Source organism: Paramormyrops kingsleyae, chromosome 19 (genome assembly GCF_048594095.1).
Source record: "Paramormyrops kingsleyae isolate MSU_618 chromosome 19, PKINGS_0.4, whole genome shotgun sequence".
Lineage (NCBI taxonomy): Eukaryota > Metazoa > Chordata > Actinopteri > Osteoglossiformes > Mormyridae > Paramormyrops > Paramormyrops kingsleyae.
In genome coordinates, this window is record NC_132815.1 from 8,588,955 (window position 1) to 8,611,352 (window position 22,398).

Here is a 22,398-nt window from a genome sequence, read left to right on the forward strand (position 1 = left end):
ACACCTTAAGGACTCCCAGACTGTGAGAAATAAGATTCTCTGGTATGACAAAATCAAGATTGAACTCTTTGGCCTTAATTCTAAGCGGTATGTGCGGAGGAAACCAGGCCCTGCTCATCACCTGCCCAATAACATCCGCACAGTGAAACATGGAGGTGGCAGCATCATGCTGTGGGGGTGTTTTGCAGCTGCAGGGACTGGGTGACTGGTTGAAGGAAAGATGAACGCGGCAAAGTATAGAGATATCCTGGATGAAAACCGAGTCCAGAGTGCTCAGGACATCAGACTGGGCGAAAGGTTCATCTTCCAACACGACAATGACCCTAAGCACACAGCCAAAACAACACAGGAGTGGCTTAGGAACAACCCCATGACTGTCCTTCAATGGCCCAGCCAGAGCCCTGACTTAAACCCAATTGAACATCTCTGGAGAGACCTGAAAATGGCTGTACACCAATCTTCCCCATCAAACCTGACAGAGCTGCAGAGGATTTGCACAGAAGAGTGGCAGAAAATCCCGAAATCCAGGTGTGACAAGACTCATGGCTCTATTAGCTCAAAAAGGTGCTTCTACTAAGTACTGAGCAAAGGGTCTGAATACTTACATCCATTTGATATGTTTTTCTTTTTTAATAAATTTGCAAGAAATTCAATAATTCTGTGTTTGTGCTGTCATTATGGGGTATGGGAGTGTAGATTCATGAGGAACTAAAATGAATTTACATGATTTTAGCATGAAGCTACAACATGACAAATGGGTCTGACTACTTTCTAAATGCACTGTATGTTTTGTGATGGGTGGTGCTCACTGACTGACAATATTATAGGTAATGAATTTGTCTTCCCTGATACGACTTTTGACCAATTTGGCCTTTGGAGGCCAAACTTTTTGCCAGAAACACTTTTTACGACATTCAGCTAATCAAGTTAATAGTCACACAACTGAAAGTTGAGTGAATAGACAAAATAGGGCTACATTTGACTGAAATTAACAAGCAATGGAAAATGATTAGGACTGGAGTGTAAAAGATATTTTAATATTTACTATAATAGTTATAGTAATGACTAATACATGATCAGATCAGTCTAGAGTTTGCTTTACTAAAAATTTTGGTCAACAGCCGCCACTGTTCCAACGTCACGTATTTGCAGTGTCTACAGATAATGAAGGACAACATATGGAATCTTCTGCAACTGGGCAAACAGGAAGCAGATTACTGGTAATGAACCTGTCCTCCCCATCTTCTATAAAAGTGAACTTGTTACAGATGTGATCTTCATGGACCTAGTGATTATACCATAGGATTCATTAATAACGCTGTAGTTTAGTTTATTTCTTTTGGGATGGGGATCTGCCTCAATCAGGGGATTTCCCTTGTAGCGCCTGCACTTCTCTGAAATGTAATATACTTTAAAGAATCCAATGTGTGGTGTCCCACGTTCCAGCAGGAATCTGTTTTCATGACCAGAAGTACGACTGCAGGATTGTTAGATTGTGCATCAACTTGCAATCAGATATACACCAAGAGCTATGGGCTACTTCATTTCTGTTACGGACCTGCTTTCTCACAGCAGTTTTAATGATCGTGTGCTTCTTATTCGTTCAGTGGAGATACCAACATAAATCTACTCGTGTAACACAAGGCCAAGAACTCAAGTCATGGACTCAAGCTTGATCTCCATAACACTTAATCACTTAAATCAACACAAATGCAGACTGCAAATATTTATATACCTTTATTAACTTTTCCTGTTTGATCAAACACACTACAGTTAGGCTTTTTTAGCCTCCTTACAGTGACATATGAACCTTAACACAACCACAATTATATACAAGGGCTGTACATATTAGGGATGTGCATCTTCATCACTGAGCCGGATACGATACACAGCTTGATGCATTGCCAATGATCTGTTACATTAAAGGTACATATGAAGCAACTACTAATGTGATACAATCTGATTCACTCCTATTGAGATGCAGTGTGATTGGACATGATTTGATTCGATACAATGAGATTCAATGCGATACAATGTGATGCAAAAGAATATGATGCTATCCAATTCAATATGGTACTGTACAGTATGATACATATGTAAATGATAAAGGCATTGGGCTTCCACTAATTATTATATATGGATAAATCAGATTTTACCAATGCAAAGATGTGACAAATGATGCATCCCAAGTTCATGCCAAATCGCATCTGCCGCACACTTTCTAGATCTGGGCAATCTTTCATGCCAGTGCACCGACGGGAATCGGTGAATCATACCACCCCTGATGGTAAGATGACTGACGGTGTTTATATTATAGGTCCAACGTAGGTATAGCACAAACATTCTGGCACACGGCCTTCATCAGTTTGTGTCATTTCATGCTGGGTGTTTCCCAAATATTATACTTGCAGAGTTAATCTCCTCAGCACCATAATGACATCATTACCTTGCTTACAGACACTTTAGGTGACTTCAACAGGCTCCCCTTTCATATATCATAACATAGTTATCAGTGATGCTATACTGATCTCCACTGGGACCCAAATCTGCAACACTCTGGTCCCCAAGACTAATTCTTAACCATGTTTGCTGCCAATAATTATTAATCAGCAACCTAAAAGTACAGCTTGGTGAGTGTAAGGAATATAGTACCCAAGATGCCCCAATGTTCTTGGTCAATGAATTGAAGACAGACACTGTTAGCAAACTATAATCAGGGCAGAATTCAGGAAGAATATAAAAACATGATGAAATTCAAATTTCAAAATTTAAATCTGAACTGATTAAAATCGGGTGTAGGATGGCCGCACACTATTTATTTTAATTCTCTCTCCCCCTGGACAGCGTCTGTTTGTTTGCTTGTACGTCTGCAACGTCGAACGCACCTCGGCAACAGCCTCTTCGTTTTGTATGCATTGTAACAGCCCATATGATTCATGGAAGGCACAGTCGACGGATTTAACTATTTTGCTACTGGAGTGCACTGTGGAGTTGCTCATGTGACTGGGGTCGTGACAGTGGTGCATGAACACCAGGATGACAGGTTTGTCTTCTGTGGAAGGAAGAAACCAAACAGGTCAGTATGTACATCATGGATGCTGTTGCTGTTCTTCTATGGATTATTCCATCTCTTATTTTGTGAGAGAAATTAAAAAGCAAAATGTGCATGGAAAAAAGATCATTGTCTGGAGAAGGAAGAGGCTGCTGGATTCTCAAAAACATCACTATGTTTTCTACAGCCACCACATGCTTACATTGAATTGTATACTTAGATGCTTCACATATATCTGGGGATGTTTTAACTATTTACTTATAAAAATGTTCAAGGTGGTACCAATGCATCCCCACACCTCCAATATTAAATGTTTGTTTCCTGCCCCTGGATCAGTAAAAATTGCACATCTAAAATATGGAATATCTGCAAAAATCTGAAACATGCCAGACTTAATTTACATCTTTGAGAGATGGTCAATTTGGCTGATAAATTCAGGATTAGCAGATACAGATGGATTTTAACGTGTTTTCATTCACAGGAAATGCAGCTTTGATTAAATACATAATAACTGGCTACCAACTGCAGTTCAGGGCAAAGATGACAAATAGCAGTGAGGGACTGAATCCTGTCTCACCTGTAACTCCGGCCATTGCTGCCTCCATGTCTGTCCCAATCCGAGAAGCAACAGGACAGAAGAGCAGGATGACGCTGCTGCTCTCTGCACTGCAGTGCTCTATCTGCAGCTTCAGCTTTTGCATGAAGGCTTCATGGGTCTGAAAAGTTTCTCCAGTAACCAGCATGTGGACTTTTACTGGGGAAGAGAAATGGAACTTAGAGATGAGTTATGATTATCATGAACAGGAAGCATGCATGAAACTTTTCTACAGAATGGTTGGTTTCATCTGTCTGTCATTCATGCACCTATGTGTTAAAGTGTTCTCCACCTCAAACAAAATATGATGGAGTAATCACAACTTAATTACAGTTCAACAGAAGATGATATAATAGTAAAATCTGGAATTTATTTGAAAAAGGCAAAAACATAATATTTTTCTCGACTTTGACTGAAAATGAATCAATTCACATGATAGACGTTAATCCTCAGCAACACCGCTTACCTGAGGAGGAGGAGGAGGAGGAGGAGGAGAAGGAGGAGGTCAGAATGTAATACAGTTTACGTAAGAGGAAGGATAACCAAGGGAGCAGACAGTCAAGCAACCAAAAAGCAACTGTAAAATATAATGCAAAAAAATCTTGAATCAATTGCAGTACACTGCAAAAAAATGGCCTTTCAAATTCATTCATTCATAAACTGTTTCTGTTTTGAGACAAGATGGCCTAAAACTAGCAAAATTATCTGCCAGTGCAGAAGGAAAATTGTACTTGATAAGATTTCCTAAAATAAGACAATATACCTAAATGCAAGCAAATTAATCTTATTCATAAAATGTGTTGTTATCAAGTTTATTAATGAAATTGGTCACTCAAGTGCAAAAACTAAATTTTTTTCTCTAAATACGCACTCATTACAAGACTTCTTATGGGACACCTTTCTGTTTATTTGCAGCAAATTTTATCCTAAATAAGTATAATCAACAGCACAATGCCAGGGGAAATGGAAGCTGGGAGCCCCTTGGTACATCACCTCCGGCTGCCCATGTGCAACACTGTCTGTCTGTGTGTGTGTGTGTGTGTGTGTGTCTGTCTATCTGTCTGTGTTTCTAATTTCAGTCAGTCGTGTCACATATGCCGTACCAGTTCAAATACACATATTTAGAGCTCATAGTGTCTTGCAGCAGACTTACCACAAACTATGCATATGAAAATATAACCGATTTGGTTCCGCCAGTTCGGCCTGTTATCCTGTAAAATTGAAAGTGAAACATTATTCGTTGACAAGAAACTACAGAAGTCTGTAGAGGACATGCATAATCTTTTTTCTTCTTTTCGTTATCTCAAGATCACGACTTATTTTTCTCGTGATCTCGACATAACCAAAGTCGTTATCTCGACATCACGACTTATTTTTTCTTATTCTTTTAAGCCAACATCTTTCAAACATCACCTGGTAACCATGGAGACTCTCCAGTTGGTTGGTAATGAAACTGACTACTCCTTCAGGTTCACTATAATTTCTCTGACGGCATAGATGCAAATTTCTGAGCCTCCTTCTCAAATGACGAACACTAATATGACAATTTTCTATCACCGACAGACAGTGTTATTTCCTCGTATCCATGATTCGGTGCAATATATCTCGACTTTTTCCCACAGTTTGAAGTCTAACTTGGTTTTACAAACAAGTGCAATATAACCACTTATGATGTTGGTGCAACATACTTTTACTTTACTGTGCAATATACACTTATTTACTTTTCCTGTAACTTTTGGACAAAGGTACTTTAGATTCCTGTACAGAGATTTTCTATCTTATTTTATTTATTAGAATACGTTTAACAGTGGGGGTGGCATGGTGGTGCAGTGGTTAGTACTATTGCCTCACACTTCTGGGACCTGGGTTCAAGTCTCCACCTGGGTCACATGTGTGTGGAATTTGCATGTTCTCCCTGTGTCATCATGGGATTTTCTCCCAGTACTCCAGTTTCCCCACACAGTCCAAAGACATGCTGAGGTCACTTGGCATTGCTAAAATTGCCCTTATGTGATGTGTGAGTGAATGGTGTGTGAGTGTGCCCTGCGATAGGCTGGCCCCCCATCCAGGCCTCGTGCCCATTGCTTCCAGGATAGGCTCCAGACCCCCCACAACCCAGTAGGATAAGCAGTTTGGACAATGGATGGATGGATGTATGTTTAACAGTGCCATAATTTATTTTACAGTTCATTCCTATTTTTATACTTATATTGTATTGTATCTTGTCTTCATGTCTATATGTGATTGTGCAGTCACAATGTGAGCAATTTCCTCCAGGATTAATAAAGCCTTCTGATTATGATTATGATTATGATAATGATTGGGACAGTCCACGATCAAATTAGGCCTAAAATCTGATGCATTAGTCCATGAGGATAATACTAAACCTCGAGATCATGGGAAAGTGACATGGGTTAATGTCGAGATCACAAGAAAAAAATAAATCGTGATCTCGAGAAAACGACTTTGGTTATGCCGAGATCACGAGAAAAACACGTCGTGATCTCGAGATAACGAAAAGAAAAAAAAGATTATGCATGTCCTCTACAGACTTCCGTAAGAAACATCAAAATCAAGAATCTGTCATCCGGCTTATAGTTATTCAGATAGTCATGAAACCAAATAGCCTAATATTGGCTTTAGAAGAAAAAATGTAGGTGGTTGTTTTTTGTAGTTTATTTGTATTAGTAAGCAGCTTCCAGCGACGTCAACACGGTCTACGATCTACACTGCTTGGACGTACTGCATTTTATACTGTTACCGTATCTACGTATAATCTGCGTTTTGTCGTGATTTTAATTGTATTTAAGTTTTTTTTAACACTTTTAAAATCTTTTTTAAAGGGTGTACCCTGCCTCTCGCCCAATGATGCTGGGATTGGCTCCCGCGACCCAGATGGATAAAGCGGTATAGATAATGGATGGATGGATGGATGGATGGATGGATGGAGAATAACAGCCTGCTGTTTCCGTACTGTATGCCTATAGTTCATGTCGCGTGCTGCTTACCTGATTGTCCATGATTGCTTTATTTCCTGATCGTTAAATGTTTCCTCATTTGGTTGCACATCAACGAAAGCGAAAGTAAAATGGGTGGGAAAAGGCGACGTAGAGGATTGCTGCTGACTCCCAGCCGCTTTATTCGCTGACTGAAGCTGGCGTTTTATTCGCGGATTCTTTTTCGTATAGCAATAGCAAGCTGAAGGGTGTTTTCATTATGGAGTCACAGTAGTACCATAAAAAGAATAAATATGTAAAAGAATAACAAAATAAATGTTGATTAAGACAGCAAAATAAATACAACTGCAAATAAAATAATAAGAAGTTAAATGCTTTTCTTTATTGTGTTTGTTTTTCACCTATTGATTTTGCATTTCTCCTATTGCTTTTACTTTTCCTCTAACGGCCAAACTGTCAATCAACTGGCTTTGGGTGGGCCAGTTTATAATTTTCACGTGATGTCAAATCCGTAACGAGGCTGAAGTTGGCTCCTTATTCGCAGCTCCTTATTCGGATTTTCCGGTCCCACCTTAAATGCTTCGCTGCCCAATGTATTGACACGATTGTGCCTGTAGGGGGACCGTTTTAATACCCTAAACTTCTCTGTGCCAGGCAAATATCAACTTCTCAGTACACGTCAGGTACCCCATTATATAGAAAAAGTGACATTGTCATGGTCCAAACTGATTTAATGCTTTAAAAATCAGATGGAAACAAGTCATGTCATACTATAGCTCACAAAGGTGTGAATGAGAAGCCAGGATTCCAGATTTCATTTGAGTATTCAATTGTACCATATATTTTTTATAACATTACTAAGACAATGAAGTTAAGATTCACAAAATTTAAATTGTTCAAGCACTAAAGTTAACAAGTTGATTCAAATAAATCTTAATAAACCTATACACACTTAAACAAGCCGTCTTCATAAATCATAAATGAGTTTAATGTATAATCTTTAATTATGAAGACAGCTTGTTTAAGTGTCTAGAGATAAAGTGGGTGTGTCCTGGCTGGGCGATAGGAGCGGCACTTTGGACTCAATGGTAACAGCGGGAACCTGCTGGTGACCCAAACAGGAAATTATTCGTAGGCCAGACAGTCAACATACTGCTACTGGCATATGAAAACGTATGAGACGCTGATGTTTTGCATAGCTTTTGAAGGTAAAAGGCTTACCAAATCTCAACTCTTATCAGATCACACTACTCACCACATATCTGAAGTAGTTTTAGCCTGGCCCAGGGGTATTTTCCCCTGCAAAGAAGTATGAAAACGTAGCTTTTGTGTTAGAAAGGATCACACAGGAATACAGTCATAACATTGACACAATGTTGCATTTATTCCTTGGTAATCTTTTTTGACAACCCCAGCGGACCCAGCCAATCAATTCCCACATCATCTACGGGAGCTCCACTGTTCCACCTGAGCCTTTCGGCGTGAAGCAGGCGTGGGATGAGGTAGCAGCGAGCGTGTCCTCGTCTTCTGGCATCACCAGATCATCCACTCAGTGCCAAAAGCGGTATAATGGTTTCAGGAGACGGGGAACACAGGAGCTCGCTGCAGACTGAGCACCGCGGCTGGGAACGGGGACTTAATTATGCTTTTGTGTTTTTTGTATTTTAATTTTGGGTCTGCAGTTCAAAAATATGAATAAAAGTGCTGGCTTTGTTGAAAAAAAAACAGAACCTACAGTTTTTTTAGGTGTTTTAAAATGTTCAAATAAACGGCAACAGGGCTGTTATTTTTCTACATCGCACAGTTGAGATTCCTTACCAGGCTACAGACGATTCAGCTCTTCTGCCAGCTGATCCCTCCTTGCCCACACTGCTGCCAGCGTATACGTTTTTGGCATCGGCACATGCAGTTCAGGATTACGCCTTTTCAATTCTTCTAACAGTCATCCATCACACTTCAACATTTCCATATTTTTTATGAGATTTTAAAATTGGGGGCCTACAGACACTGACCCAGACCGAGGTGGTGATGTCTTAAACCCTGGCTTGTTTTGACTGGTTGAATTGTTGCTTCATCTGCCTCTGCTGTTGGGTGACTGAGGTCCTGACCCCCTTGGGCGCCATCTGGTGGTGCAAAAGGGCTAAGCTTGTCGAGCTCCTGGCCCAGCATGTGATATGCTGCCTTCCATTCACCTTGGAAGTCGCAGTTGGGAATGACATCACACCCAATTGACCTGTACAACCAGAAAACAGTACAAGCTAGAAAATTAAGATGGACGCCACCCGGAAAAAAACTTTGACGTACTTCCTCTTTTGGAGTACAGAGAACTACAGAGCATATATGAGGTCCAGCTCAAAAACATAGAAGAAAGGAGGTGCAGGTGATTGTTTTGTTTGTTTTAGTGCATTTCATTGTGTAAAAAGCAACATCTTGACAATATTTCTTTTTCAGCCATTCCGTAACCAGTAACACTGCTCAAATGGAAAGAGCTCTTCAGAATATATAACTATAAACTCAATTTTTCCAATATAATTTATTATATTATTCCACTAAATGGGATTATGTATAATGTAAATTAAAAGAATATATATATTCATACCAATAAGTACTTAAGATTTCTGTCATATGCAAACATGGAAACGAATGACCATCTGGGTGCATCTTGCAAGAACAAACTGGACTTTATGTGTAAAATGAAAACAAAGAATCGCGAGGGGTCACAGTGAAGGCAAGGAGGAACGAGGGCTGGTCTAAACACTGGGAAAGATAAGGGGACATAACAGCACTAAGTACAAACATGAACTATGGGGAATGCAACTAGGGACTGACACATAGGCAGACACTTAAATACACAGGGAGGTAGGCAAATCATAAGCAGGTGCAGGTCATTAACAATATGTAACACATTAGGAAACACAGGATACAAAACAGGTACAGGTACTTAGGAAACGTAGGGGGAAGTTAACAGGATGGTCTGCAGAGACCTCTGCTGGCCAAATGGGAGCATGACCGCAACAGATCATAATTTCAAATAAGATAAGAAAACTGAACTCATCCCAGACAAACTTTGTCTAGCCAGATCTAGTGAAATTAATTTCAAATAGAAATAGAAATAATACAGTGATGGTATACAGGACTGTCAGATATTCTTTTTCTTAAATACAGTTTTTCTCTGACTTAGGAAACTGATATCTGCTGTGCTGTGGTCTACACAGTGTATCCTCCTGAAGACTGGAACAGAGTGGGAGGTCATGCTGACCATGGACGATCTCACTTTTTCGTACCATTTTCGAGTCACCAAGCTACAGCTTGAATATCTCCCGATAACGCTGCAGGAGAGCGACATCAAAATGAAACTGGAAATGCATGTTTCCTTTCCCTGTACTTCTTGTCATAGTTCCTCCCCTAGAAATTCCTGTTCACCAGTCTCCCCTCTCCTGCCAGAAGCTGCCAGAAGAAGCAGGTTTCTATTACGAGCCACGTCCCTCCCAGCTGTGATAGATCCAGACTGATTAGGAGCACTACTTCAGTGTGCCTTACCCTGCTGTTTGGTGTGCAATGCTCTTGGTTTTGGAGAGTTTGAGTGATTCCTGTATGATTATCTGTTTCCTTGTTTCCTGATTCCCTTCTAATCCAAGTCTCTGAGTTAGCCTGAGCCCCTGATCTCTATTTGCACCTCACCTGACCTCTGCCTATTTTACTGACCTTTCCTGTTTTTGACTGCACTGGCTATGGACCTTGATTGCCTGACCCTGAGTTTTCCTGCAATTAAAACCTTTTGGTTCATTCATTCTGGGTCTACATTTGAGTCCTTGTTTGTTCCTATCATCACACTCATATTGTCATCTTTTACTTTCTGGCATGCATCTACAAGATCGACAACCCCAACAGACCCAACCAATACAATACTTATCACTCAGGCATAACATGATTGCAGCACAATCGAGAAACGCTAACTCTGTGCATCACCGTGGAACAACGCTCACTCAATGCATCACTGAAAACCCAGTATGTGGACATAACAATGGTGCTACTGGAAAATACTCCCAAATGAAAATCAGCAAGAAGCTGATGTTCTGCATAACTGCTGAAGGCTTTATCTTTTTTGGCCAACCTACATCTCAAGTTCTCTTATTATATCAGCCTCCTCACTGGCTTAACCAGACCCAATTTTAAAATCCCTTATAAAAACACAGGGAAATGTAGAAGCTGCAGTTGTTCAGATTTTAGTGGCACAGAGTGAAAGCTTTCGGAAACTATGCAGAGTATCAGCTTCTTCTTCATTTTTATATGCCAGTGGCACAATGTTTTCATATGTCTGTGTATGGGAGCATCATTTTGAAGCAGGCTAAATTTAATTCACATTTACTGTGAATGGTTTTGTTGTGACTGGAGAGCGAGCGAACCGGGAAGCAGGCGAAGCAAGCCGAGAGTGCAGGCAAACGGGGTTTATTCCGGACAACAGGGTACAGACACCAACAAACATCAATGACGGATCTGGGGTAACAGACTCAGACGCGGACTAAATACAGCAGACAAGCCTAACTAACAAGGAACAGCTGGGCACGATCGGGAAAGCACACGTGGATAATGAGGGGGCGTGGCACACATCAGGAGCGGACGGAGCAGGGCGTGACAGAACCCCCCCCCAAAGGCGCGCACTCCGGGCGCGCCAGAGAGGAGGCGACGGACGAGACGAGACCGGGGAACAGGACCTGAAAGACAAAACCAAAAACCATCAACGAAGAACAGGGAACAAGACCGAAACACAGAACAAGAACAAGGACGAAACGAAAGACAGGACCCGACAAAGAACAGGAAACGCGGACAGGCAGACAGAGAAAGGAGACAGAGGGGACAGAAAACGGAGGAACAACAGGGCGAAGAGTGAACACAGGAGACACCGAGGGACGAGGAGCAAAGACAGGCGGGACAAAGGGACCAGAAGGGAACGGAGGAGACACAGAGGGACGAGGAGCAGAAACAGGCGGGACGGAGGGAAAGGGAGGAGGAAGCAGGGGAGCCCAAGGGAACCCAGGCGGGCGAGGGAAGGCAGCCGCAGGGGCCGCAGGCGGAAGGGAGGCCGGAGCAGGAGGGGACCACACAGGGGACAAGGAGACAGACGGAGGGACCGACAAAGGAAACGAGGAGGGAGCAGGAGGGAACCCCGGCGCAGGCAGGCAGAAGGGGGAAGCCGCAGCAGGCGGAGGCGCAGCCGGAGCCAGGGAAGGCGCCGTCCGACGCCCAGCCGAAGCGGGGGGGCCCGGAGGCGGCCGACGAGGCGCCGACGGAGGGACCGCAGGCGGGCGACGAGGCACCGGAGGGGGATCCGGAGGCGACAGCCGAGCCGGAGCCGTAGGACCCGCAGGCAGCCACCGAGCCACGGCCAGGGGGCGCACGGGCGAGCCAGGGGGCAGGGCGGGCGGGACCCGGGCCCGACGCTTGTGTCCCCGTCCCCCACGGGAAACGGACAGGCGGGGTCCTGGGGGGTGTCGGCCTCGCTGAGGCAAGGGCGTGGGAGTCAGGGCCTCCAAGGAGGTAACAGGCGGGGCAGTCGGCGCCGTGGGCGTGGCCGCAGGCGTGGCCGCAGGCGGGGCAGCCAGAGCCGCGGACAGGACTGGAGAGCTAGCCTCAGGCGGGGCCGCGGGCAGAGCGGCGGCCTGGACAGGCGAGCAGGGCTGGGCCGACCGGACAGGCGAGCAGGGCTGGGCCGACCGGACAGGCGAGCAGGGCTGGGCCGACCGGACAGGCGAGCCGGGCAGTTCCGGCGAGCAGGGCTGGCCGGACAGGACAGGGGAGACGGGCAGTTCCGGCGAGCAGGGCTGGCCGGACAGGACAGGGGAGACAGGCAGGACAGGCGAGCAGGGCTGGGCCGACCGGACAGGCGAGCAGGGCTGGGCCGACCGGACAGGCGAGCCGGGCTGGGCCGACCGGACAGGCGAGCCGGGCAGTTCCGGCGAGCAGGGCTGGCCGGACAGGACAGGGGAGACGGGCAGTTCCGGCGAGCAGGGCTGGCCGGACAGGACAGGGGAGATGGGCAGGACCTGCGAGCAGGGCTGGCCGGACAGGACAGGCGAGACGGGCAGGACTTGCGAGCAGGGCTGGCCGGACAGGACAGGCGAGACGGGCAGATCAGGCGAGACGGGCGAGACAGGCAGGTCAAGAGCCGGCAGGACAGGCAGTTCAGGAGCCGGTAGGACGGACGAGACAGGCAGTTCAGGTGCCGGCAGGACAGGCGAGACAGGCAGGTCGAGAGCCGGCAGGACAGGCAAGACAGGCAGGACCGGCGAGCAGGGCTGGCCGGACAGGACAGGCGAGACAGGCAGGACCGGCGAGCAGGGCTGGCCGGACAGGACAGGCGAGACAGGCAGGACCGGCGAGCAGGGCTGGCCGGACAGGACGGGCGAGACAGGCAGGACCGGCGAGCAGGGCTGGCCGGACTGGACGGGCGAGACAGGCAGGACCGGCGAGCAGGGCTGGCCGGACTGGACGGGCGAGACAGGCAGGACCGGCGAGCAGGGCTGGCCGGACTGGACGGGCGAGACAGGCGAGACGGGCTTGGGCATGCGGCCAGCAGGGGACGCCTCTGCGGGCACCTCGGGCGTGCAGCCAGCAAGGGGCGCCTCTGCGGGCACCTCGGGCGTGCGGCCAGCAAGGGGCGCTGCAGGGGGCGCCGCCGTCATGTGGCCAGCAGGGGGCGCCGCGGGTGTGGCTGCTGGCGAGCAGGGCAGGACGGGTAAGTCAGGCAGTTCAGGTGCCGGCAGGACGGGCGCCGCCGTCATGTGGCCAGCAAGGGGCACCTTGGGTGTGCGGCCAGCAGGGGGCGCCTCGTCAGGCGCTGCAGTCGTTTGGCCAGCAGGGGGCGCCGCAGGAGGCGCCGCCAGCACGCGGCCAGCAGGGGGCACCGCGGCGGGTGCTGCAGCCAGAGTGGTGGCAGCTGCAGGGACTGCAGGCAGAGCAGGCAGGACAGGCGGGTCGAGCAGGATAAGCGAGTCAAGCAGGACAGGCGGGTCGGGCTGGACAGGCGGGTCAAGGGGTGCTGCAGGCAGATCGGCGGCGGCAGCAGGCAGTGCAGCCGCGGGCAGATCGGTGGCGGCAGCTGGCAGCGCAGCCGCGGGCAGATCGGCGGCGGCAGCAGGCAGCGCAGCCGCGGGCGGATCGGCGGCGGCAACAGCAGCAGCAGCCGCGGGCAGAGAGGCGGCAGCTGCAGGCAGCGCAGCCGCGGGCAGAGAGGCGGCAGCTGCAGGCAGCGCAGCCGCGGGCAGAGAGGCGGCAGCTGCAGGCAGCGCAGCCGCGGGCAGAGAGGCGGCAGCTGCAGCAGGCAGCGCAGCCGCGGGCATTGCGGCGTCAGCAGCAGGCAGCGCAGCCGCGGGCAGCTCGGCGGCAGCTGCAGCAGGCAGCGCAGCCGCGGGCATTGCGGCGTCAGCAGCCGCTGTTGCTGCAGGCGGTGCAGCGGCGGTGTCATCCCAGGTGGGGAGTAAGGAGCAAGCCCCCAAGAAGAGCGTCGGGGCGGCTGCTTCTCCTTTCCCCTTCCGCTTCTTTTTCTTCTTGCGGCTGGGGCATGACGATGGCGGCGGGGTCGTCTCGGAGAGGGCGAGCGGCCGAAGCCGCTTCTCCGTCACCCTGTTGACGAGCTGTCGGAGGTTCTCGCGAACCTCCGCCATGACAGGCGCCGCCGTGAGCGGGGTTACCTCCTGAAGGAGGGTCCCGCTTTTGCTGGCTAAGGCCAGTAGTCCGGAGTCCTCCCGGACCTCCGGCTGGTGGAGCCAGTACAGCACCTCGTGCAGCAGATCGATGCGCTGGTTATCGACCTGCGGAGGTGCGTTGGGGAGATCCGTCATTCTGTTGTGACTGGAGAGCGAGCGAACCGGGAAGCAGGCGAAGCAAGCCGAGAGTGCAGGCAAACGGGGTTTATTCCGGACAACAGGGTACAGACACCAACAAACATCAATGACGGATCTGGGGTAACAGACTCAGACGCGGACTAAATACAGCAGACAAGCCTAACTAACAAGGAACAGCTGGGCACGATCGGGAAAGCACACGTGGATAATGAGGGGGCGTGGCACACATCAGGAGTGGACGGAGCAGGGCGTGACAGGTTTATTTATTAGTGTTTTCATGCAAAATATCTCTTTTTTGGTTCATTTCCAAAATACCTATTTCATACTAAAATGTTTAAAAAGTTTGTGCATATATGGTGCATTCAGAAAGTATTCAGACCCCTTTAAATTTTCAACCATTTGTCATGTTGTCATTTGTCATGCTAAAATTATGTGAATTCATTTTTGTTCCTCATGAAACTACACTCAGTACCCCATAATGACAGCACAAAGACGGAATTAAAGAATTTCTTGCAAATTTATTAAAAAACAAAAAATGAAATATCAAATGCACATAAGTATTCAGACCTTTGCTGTGACGCTGACATATTTAATTCAGGTGTCGTCCATTTCTTTTTATCATCTTTGTGATGGTTTTACGCCTTGATTGGAGTCCAGCTGTGTTAAATGACATTGATTGAACATGATTTGGAAAGGCACACGCCTATTTATAAAAGGCCTCACAGCTCACAGTGCATATCAGAGCACAAACTAAGTCATGAGGTCGAAGGAACTGCCGAAGAGCTTAGCGACAGGATTGTGGCAAAGCACAGACCTGGACAAGGCTGCAAAAAAAATTCTGCTGCAGTTAATGTTCCCAAGAGCGCAGTGGCCTCCATAATCCTTAAATGGAAGAAGTTTGGGACAACCAGGACTCTTCCTTGAGTTGGCCGCCCGGCCAAACTGACCAATTGGGGGGGGGAAGAGAGCCTTGATGCGAGAGGTAACCAAGAACCCAAAGATCACTCTGGCTGAGCTCCAGAGATCCTTAGTGGAAATGGGAGAAAGTTCCAGAAGGACAACCATCACTGCAGCCCTTTATGGCAGAGTGGCCTGACGGAAGCCTCTCCGCAGTGCAAGACACATGAAAACCTACATAGTTTGCAAAACACCTTAAGGACTCCCAGACTGTGAGAAATAAGATTCGCTGGTATGACAAAATCAAGATTGAACTCTTTGGCCTTAATTCTAAGCGGTATGTGCGGAGGAAACCAGGCCCTGCTCATCACCTGCCCAATAACATCCGCACAGTGAAACATGGAGGTGGCAGCATCATGCTGTGGGGGTGTTTTGCAGCTGCAGGGACTGGGCGACTGGTTGAAGGAAAGATGAACGCGGCAAAGTATAGAGATATCCTGGATGAAAACCTAGTCCAGAGTGCTCAGGACATCAGACTGGGCCAAAGGTTCATCTTCCAACACGACAATGACCCTAAGCACACAGCCAAAACAACACAGGAGTGGCTTAGGAACAACCCCATGACTGTCCTTCAATGGCCCAGCCAGAGCCCTGACTTAAACCCAATTGAACATCTCTGGAGAGACCTGAAAATGGCTGTACACCAATCTTCCCCATCAAACCTGACAGAGCTGCAGAGGATTTGCACAGAAGAGTGGCAGAAAATCCCAAAATCCAGGTGTGACAAGACTCATGGCTCTATTAGCTCAAAAAGGTGCTTCTACTAAGTACTGAGCAAAGGGTCTGAATACTTACATCCATTTGATATGTTTTTCTTTTTTAATAAATTTGCAAGAAATTCAATAATTCCGTGTTTGTGCTGTCATTATGGGGTATGGGAGTGTAGATTCATGAGGAACTAAAATGAATTTACATGATTTTAGCATGAAGCTACAACATGACAAATGGGTCTGACTACTTTCTAAATGCACTGTATGTTTTGTGATGGGTGGTGCTCACTGACTGCCCATATTATAGGTAATGAATTTGTCTTCCCTGATACGACTTTTGACCAATTTGGCCTTTGGAGGCCAAACTTTTTGCCAGAAACACTTTTTACGACATTCAGCTAATCAAGTTAATAGTCACACAACTGAAAGTTGAGTGAATAGACAAAATAGGGCTACATTTGACTGAAATTAACAAGCAATGGAAAATGATTAGGACTGGAGTGTAAAAGATATTTTAATATTTACTATAATAGTTATAGTAATGACTAATACATGATCAGATCAGTCTAGAGTTTGCTTTACTAAAAATTTTGGTCAACAGCCACCACTGTTCCAAGGTCACGTATTTGCAGTGTCTACAGATAATGAAGGACAACATATGGAATTTTCTGCAACTGGGCAAACAGGAAGCAGATTAGTGGTAATGAACCTGTCCTCCCCATCTTCTATAAAAGTGAACTTGTTACAGATGTGATCTTCATGGACCTAGTGATTATACCATAGGATTCATTAATAACGCTGTAGTTTAGTTTATTTCTTTTGGGATGGGGATCTGCCTCAATCAGGGGATTTCCCTTGTAGCGCCTGCACTTCTCTGAAATGTAATATACTTTAAAGGTCAGTTGCCTTTTCTAAGGAAAGAATCCAATGTGTGGTGTCCCACGTTCCAGGAGGAATCTGTTTTCATGACCAGAAGTACGACTGTAGGATTGTTAGATTGTGCATCAACTTCTGCAATCTGCAATCAGATATACACCAAGAGCTATGGGCTACTTCATTTCTGTTACGGACCTGCTTTCTCACAGCAGTTTTAATGATCGTGTGCTTCTTATTCGTTCAGTGGAGATACCAACATAAATCTACTCGTGTAACACAAGGCCAAGAACTCAAGTCATGGACTCAAGCTTGATCTCCATAACACTTAATCACTTAAATCAACACAAATGCAGACTGCAAATATTTATATACCTTTATTAACTTTTCCTGTTTGATCAAACACACTACAGTTAGGCTTTTTTAGCCTCCTTACAGTGACATATGAACCTTAACACAACCACAATTATATACAAGGGCTGTACATATTAGGGATGTGCATCTTCATCACTGAGCCGGATACGATACACAGCTTGATGCATTGCCAATGATCTGTTACATTAAAGGTACATATGAAGCAACTACTAATGTGATACAATCTGATTCACTCCTATTGAGATGCAGTGTGATTGGACATGATTTGATTCGATACAATGAGATTCAATGCGATACAATGTGATGCAAAAGAATATGATGCTATCCAATTCAATATGGTACAGTATGATACATATGTAAATGATAAAGGCATTGGGCTTCTACTAATTATTATATATGGATAAATCAGATTTTACCAATGCAAAGATGTGACAAATGATGCATCCCAAGTTCATGCCAAATCGCATCTGGTGCACACTTTCTAAATCTGGGCAATCTCATTGTGAACTTCTGTGCCAGTGCACTGACGCAAATTGGTGAATCATACCACCACTGATGGTAAGATGACTGATGTTCTTTATATTATAGGTCCAAGGTAGGTATAGCATAAACATTCTGGCACACGGCCTTCATCAGTTTGTGCTTCCAGGTGTGCAGGTAGTTCATTACATGCTGGGTGTTTTCCAAATGTTATACATGCAGAGTTAATCTCTTCAGCGCCATAATGACATCACAACCTTGCTTATAGACACTTTAGGTGACTTCAGCAGGCTCCCCTTTTATATATCATAACATAGTTAACAGTGTTGCTATACTGATCTCCACTGGGACCCAAACCTGCAACACTCTGGTCCCCAAGACTAATTCTTAAAATGTCTTTACCATGTTTGCTGCCAATAATTATTAATCAGCAACCAAAAAGTACAGCTTGGTGAGTGTAAGGAATATAGTACCCAAGATGCCCCAATGTTCTTGGTCAATGATTTGAAGACAGACACTGTTAACAAATTATAATCATGGCAGAATTCAGGGAGAGAATAAAAACATGATGAAATTTAAATTTCAAAATTCAAATTCAAATCTGAACTGATTAAAATCGGATGTATGAGGATGGCTGCACATTATTTATTTTAATTTTCTCTCCCCCTGTGATGCGTCTGTACTTCAGCAACATCGAATTCACCCCGGCAATAGCCTGCTCATTTTCTCTGCATTGTAGCAGCCCCTGTGATTCATGGAAGGCGCAGTGGACAATTTTAACTATGTTGCTCCTGGACGGTTGCACTTTGATGTTGGTCACTTGACTGGGGTTGTGACAGTGGTGCATGAACACCAGGATGACAGGTTTGTCTTCTGTGGAAGGAAGAAACCAAACAGGTCAGTATGTACATCATGGATGCTGCTGCTATCCTTCTATGGATTATTCCATCTCTTATTTTATGAGAGAAATTAAAAAGCAAAATGTGCATGGAAAAAAGATCATTGTTTGTCTGGAGAAGGAAGGGGCTGCTGGATTCTCAAAAATGTCAGTATGTTTTCTACGGCCTCCACATGCTTACATTGAATTGTATACTTAGATGCTTCACATATATCTGGGGATGTTTTAACTATTTACTTATAAAAATGTTCAAGGTGGTACCAATACATCCCCACACCTCCAATATTAAATGTTTGTTTCCTGCCCCTGGATCAGTAAAAATTGCACATCTAAAATATGGAATATCTGCAAAAATCTGAAACATGCCAGACTTAATTTACATCTTTGAGAGATGGTCAATTTGGCTGATAAATTCAGGATTAGCAGATACAGATGGATTTTAACGTGTTTTCATTCACAGGAAAGGCAGCTTTGATTAAATACATAACAACTGGCTACCAACTGCAGTTCAGGGCAAAAGTGACAAATAGCAGTGAGAGACTGAATCCTGTCTCACCTGTAACTCTGGCCATTGCTGCCTCCATGTCTGTCCCAATCCGAGAAACAACAGGACAGAAGAGCAGGATGACGTTGCTTCTCTCTGCACTGCAGAGCTCTATCTGCAGCTTCAGCTTTTGCATGAAGGTTTCATGAGTCTGAAAAGTTTCTCCAGTAACCAGCATGTGGAGTTTTACTAGGGAAGAGAAATGGAACTTAGAGATGAGTTATAATTATCATGAGCAAGAAGCATACATGAAACTTTTCTGCAAAATGATTGGTTTCATCTGTCTGTCATTCATGTACCTATGTGTTAAAGTGTCAAACAACATATGATGTAATCACAACTAAATTACAGTTCAACAGAAGATAATATAATAGTAAAATCTGGAATTAATTTGAAAAAGGCAGGAACATTATATTTTTCTCAACTTTGACTGAAAATGAATCAATTCACATGGTAGAGGTCAATCCTCAAAAACACTGCTTACCTGAGGAGGAGGTCAGAATGTAAATCAGTTTACGTAAGAGGAAGGATAACCAAGGGAGCAGACAGTCAAGCAACAAAAGCTCACCTGTAAAATATATGCCATCTTGAATCAATTGTGGTACACTACAAATAAAATGGCCTTCCAAATTCATTAATTCATAAACTGTTTCTGTTTTGAGACAAGATGGTGTAAAACTGGCAATATTATCTGGAAAAATTATAGGAAAAATGTAACCTGGTAGCCCCAATTCAGGTTAATTTTGGTTCGTCACCTCCTGCTGCCCATGTTCAACACTGTCTGTCTGTCTGTCTGTGTTTCTAATTTCAGTCAGTCATGTCACATATGCTGTACCAGTTCAAATACACAACATGTTTAGAGCTCATAGTGTCTTGCAGCAGACTTACCATAAACTATGTATTCTAAATGTAACATAATGTAATCGATTTGGTTCCTCCAGTTCGGCCTGTGTTCCTGCAAAATTGAAAATGAAACATTAAGCGTTGACAACATCAAAATCAAGAATCTGTTATCTGGCTTGTAGCTATTCAGATAGTCGTGAAACCAAATAATATTGACTTTAGAAGAAAAAATGTAGGTGGTTGTTTTTTGTATTTTATTTGTATTAGTAAGCAGCTTCCAGCGACGTCAACACGGTCTACGGTCTACACTGCTATCGTATTTATGTATAATCTGCGTTTTGTCATGATTTTAATTGTATTTAAGGTTTTTAACACGGTTGCCCTGGTTATTGCTGTCATTTATTGCTTTAGTTGAACAAAAATAGCTGTTTCCGGACTATATAGTTCATGTCGCGTGCTGCTTACCTGATTGTCCATGATTGATTTTTGTTTTTTGTTTTTTTTGCCTTTATTTCCTGATCGTTAAATGTTTCCTTAAGCTGCAAATTAGGTGTGTTTCATATCGTTGCACATCAACAAAAGCGAAAGTAAAATGGGTGGGAAAAGGCGACGTGGAAGATCGCTGCTAATCAGGCCTCAGGGTATCTTCCGTCCAGTCTATATCTGTTTTCAAACTAAAAAACGGAAAATGAAAAAACGGATCATTTTTTTCATTTATCATTTTTTGCCTTATTCAAATATATACTTAAAACTATGTTTTTCTATTCTGTAAAAAATTATATTTTTTTCTAATTAAGACATTTTAGAATATTGGCCTAAAATGCTGACGAGAAAAGTTCTTTATTTTATTTTTCCTAATTTAATTTTAATAAGTAAGTATAATTCGTTTTTCAACTTTAGACGGAAAAAACAAAAACGAAAAAACTGGCCGTTTTCTCCATTTCGACTAGACCAATCCCAAAGGGAAAATTGGAAAACGCGTTTATTAGTTGTCTGTCTTAGATCAGAAAACGCCTCGTACAGTATTCCGTTTGCCTGGAGGTAGGCGGGGTTATTGGCGTCCCTTCTGTCATTGGCCAGGTACATCGCGAAGACCACGCCCCCCCCCCCCCCCCACAAGATCGTTACAGAGTACGAGTTTCGGGTCTCCCCTGAGAGTCTCTTAATGCTGTCATTGAGGAATTCCTAGCTCGCCTGTGAATTAATACATTGTACAACCCCCTTTTGCCTATAGGACAGCACGTCTCCTATAACATTTCACAAGGTTGGAGAATACAGAGAGAGGGATCTTTGTCCATTAGTCTTTGCAAAGTCTCTGTAGATCAGTGGTTCTCAAACTTGGGGCCGCTGCCCCCCTGGGGGGCCACCAGATGGCGCTAGGGGGGCCGCATCGAAATTGTAGAATCTAAAAAAAAAAATTACCTGTATGTAAATCAGGCTTGTCAACCTATGTAAAATATAATGTATTTAAAAAAAAATAATAATAGAAGTAGAAAAAAAATGTAAATATAAATTTTACGTAGCACACAACGCTGCTATGGACATCATAAATTAATGTTCAGTATTCAGTACATGTTGCACTTCTCAGACAATGTTAGTTTTACTGTCAAAACTGTTTTAATACAATGTTATATTTTGTGAAATGTAAATTTAACAAACCAGAGAAATTGCTCATAGGTGTGCATGTGTGAGTGAATGGTGTGTGAGTGTGCTCTGCGATGGGCTGGCCCCCTGTCCTGGGTTGTTCCCTGCCTTGTGCCCGTAGCTTCCAGGATAGGAGCCAGGGGGCAGGGCGGGCAGGATCTGGCCCCTGCGCAGGTGTCCTCTCCCCTTCTGGGACACCAACAGGTGGGATCCTGGCTGGGATCGACCCTGCTTGGGCAATGGCGGAGGCGTCCTCCTCCTGGAGGAGTCCATTGGGGCCATTAAGGAGGTCCCCGAGGGGTCCCACTCAAGCTCCTCCTCTCCCTCCATCAAGGGAGGAGAAGCAGTGATCTGATAGTCCGGGCCCTCCTCGGGGACTGGATCTGGAGCTGGGGGGACTGGAGCTGGAGTCGGAGCCTCTATGGGTGGAGCCGGCCCATTAGGCGTGGGTGGAGCAGGAGGCGGCGGCAGAGGAACCTCAGGCGGAGCCGGGGCCGGAGCGTCAGGCGCGGGCGGAGCTGGGACCTCGGGTGCAGCAGCAGGCTCCTCCCGATCTCCAGAGGGGAGAGGAGTGGCGAGAGAGGCGGTCCCGAGGAAGATTGTCGGCTCTCCTTTCTCTCTCTGCT

General features: G+C 45.2%; 1 protein-coding gene across 3 annotated transcripts; it reads right to left on the bottom strand.

Annotated features, from left to right (window-relative positions):
• Window positions 1-1,724: 1,724 nt before the first annotated feature.
• On the bottom strand, window positions 1,725-21,145 carry LOC111854047 (uncharacterized). 3 transcript variants are annotated; one of them, XM_023831639.2, is made up of 5 exons: window positions 20,594-21,145; window positions 20,174-20,240; window positions 19,770-19,853; window positions 19,298-19,474; window positions 1,725-3,052 (listed from the first exon to the last, which is right to left on the bottom strand). In XM_023831639.2, exons 1-5 carry the CDS (start codon window positions 20,603-20,605, stop codon window positions 2,784-2,786), a joined length of 609 nt encoding a protein of 202 aa, XP_023687407.2. In that variant the 5' UTR covers window positions 20,606-21,145; the 3' UTR covers window positions 1,725-2,783. The 3 variants fall into 3 exon arrangements, with proteins under 3 accessions (XP_023687407.2, XP_023687409.2, XP_023687408.2); XM_023831640.2 differs by lacking the exon at window positions 1,725-3,052 and adding an exon at window positions 17,353-18,716; XM_023831641.2 differs by lacking the exon at window positions 19,770-19,853.
• Window positions 21,146-22,398: the final 1,253 nt, after the last annotated feature.

What these genes read in the sequence shown, in the direction of transcription:
- LOC111854047 (XM_023831639.2), bottom strand. An exon ending in TTTAGAATACATAGTTTATG is followed by an intron (nt 19,854 to 20,173) that starts GTAAGTCTGCTG and finishes TATATTTTACAG; the next exon opens with GTGAGCTTTTGTTGCTTGAC. An exon ending in AGCAATGGCCAGAGTTACAG is followed by an intron (nt 3,053 to 19,297) that starts GTGAGACAGGAT and finishes TTCCTTCCACAG; the next exon opens with AAGACAAACCTGTCATCCTG.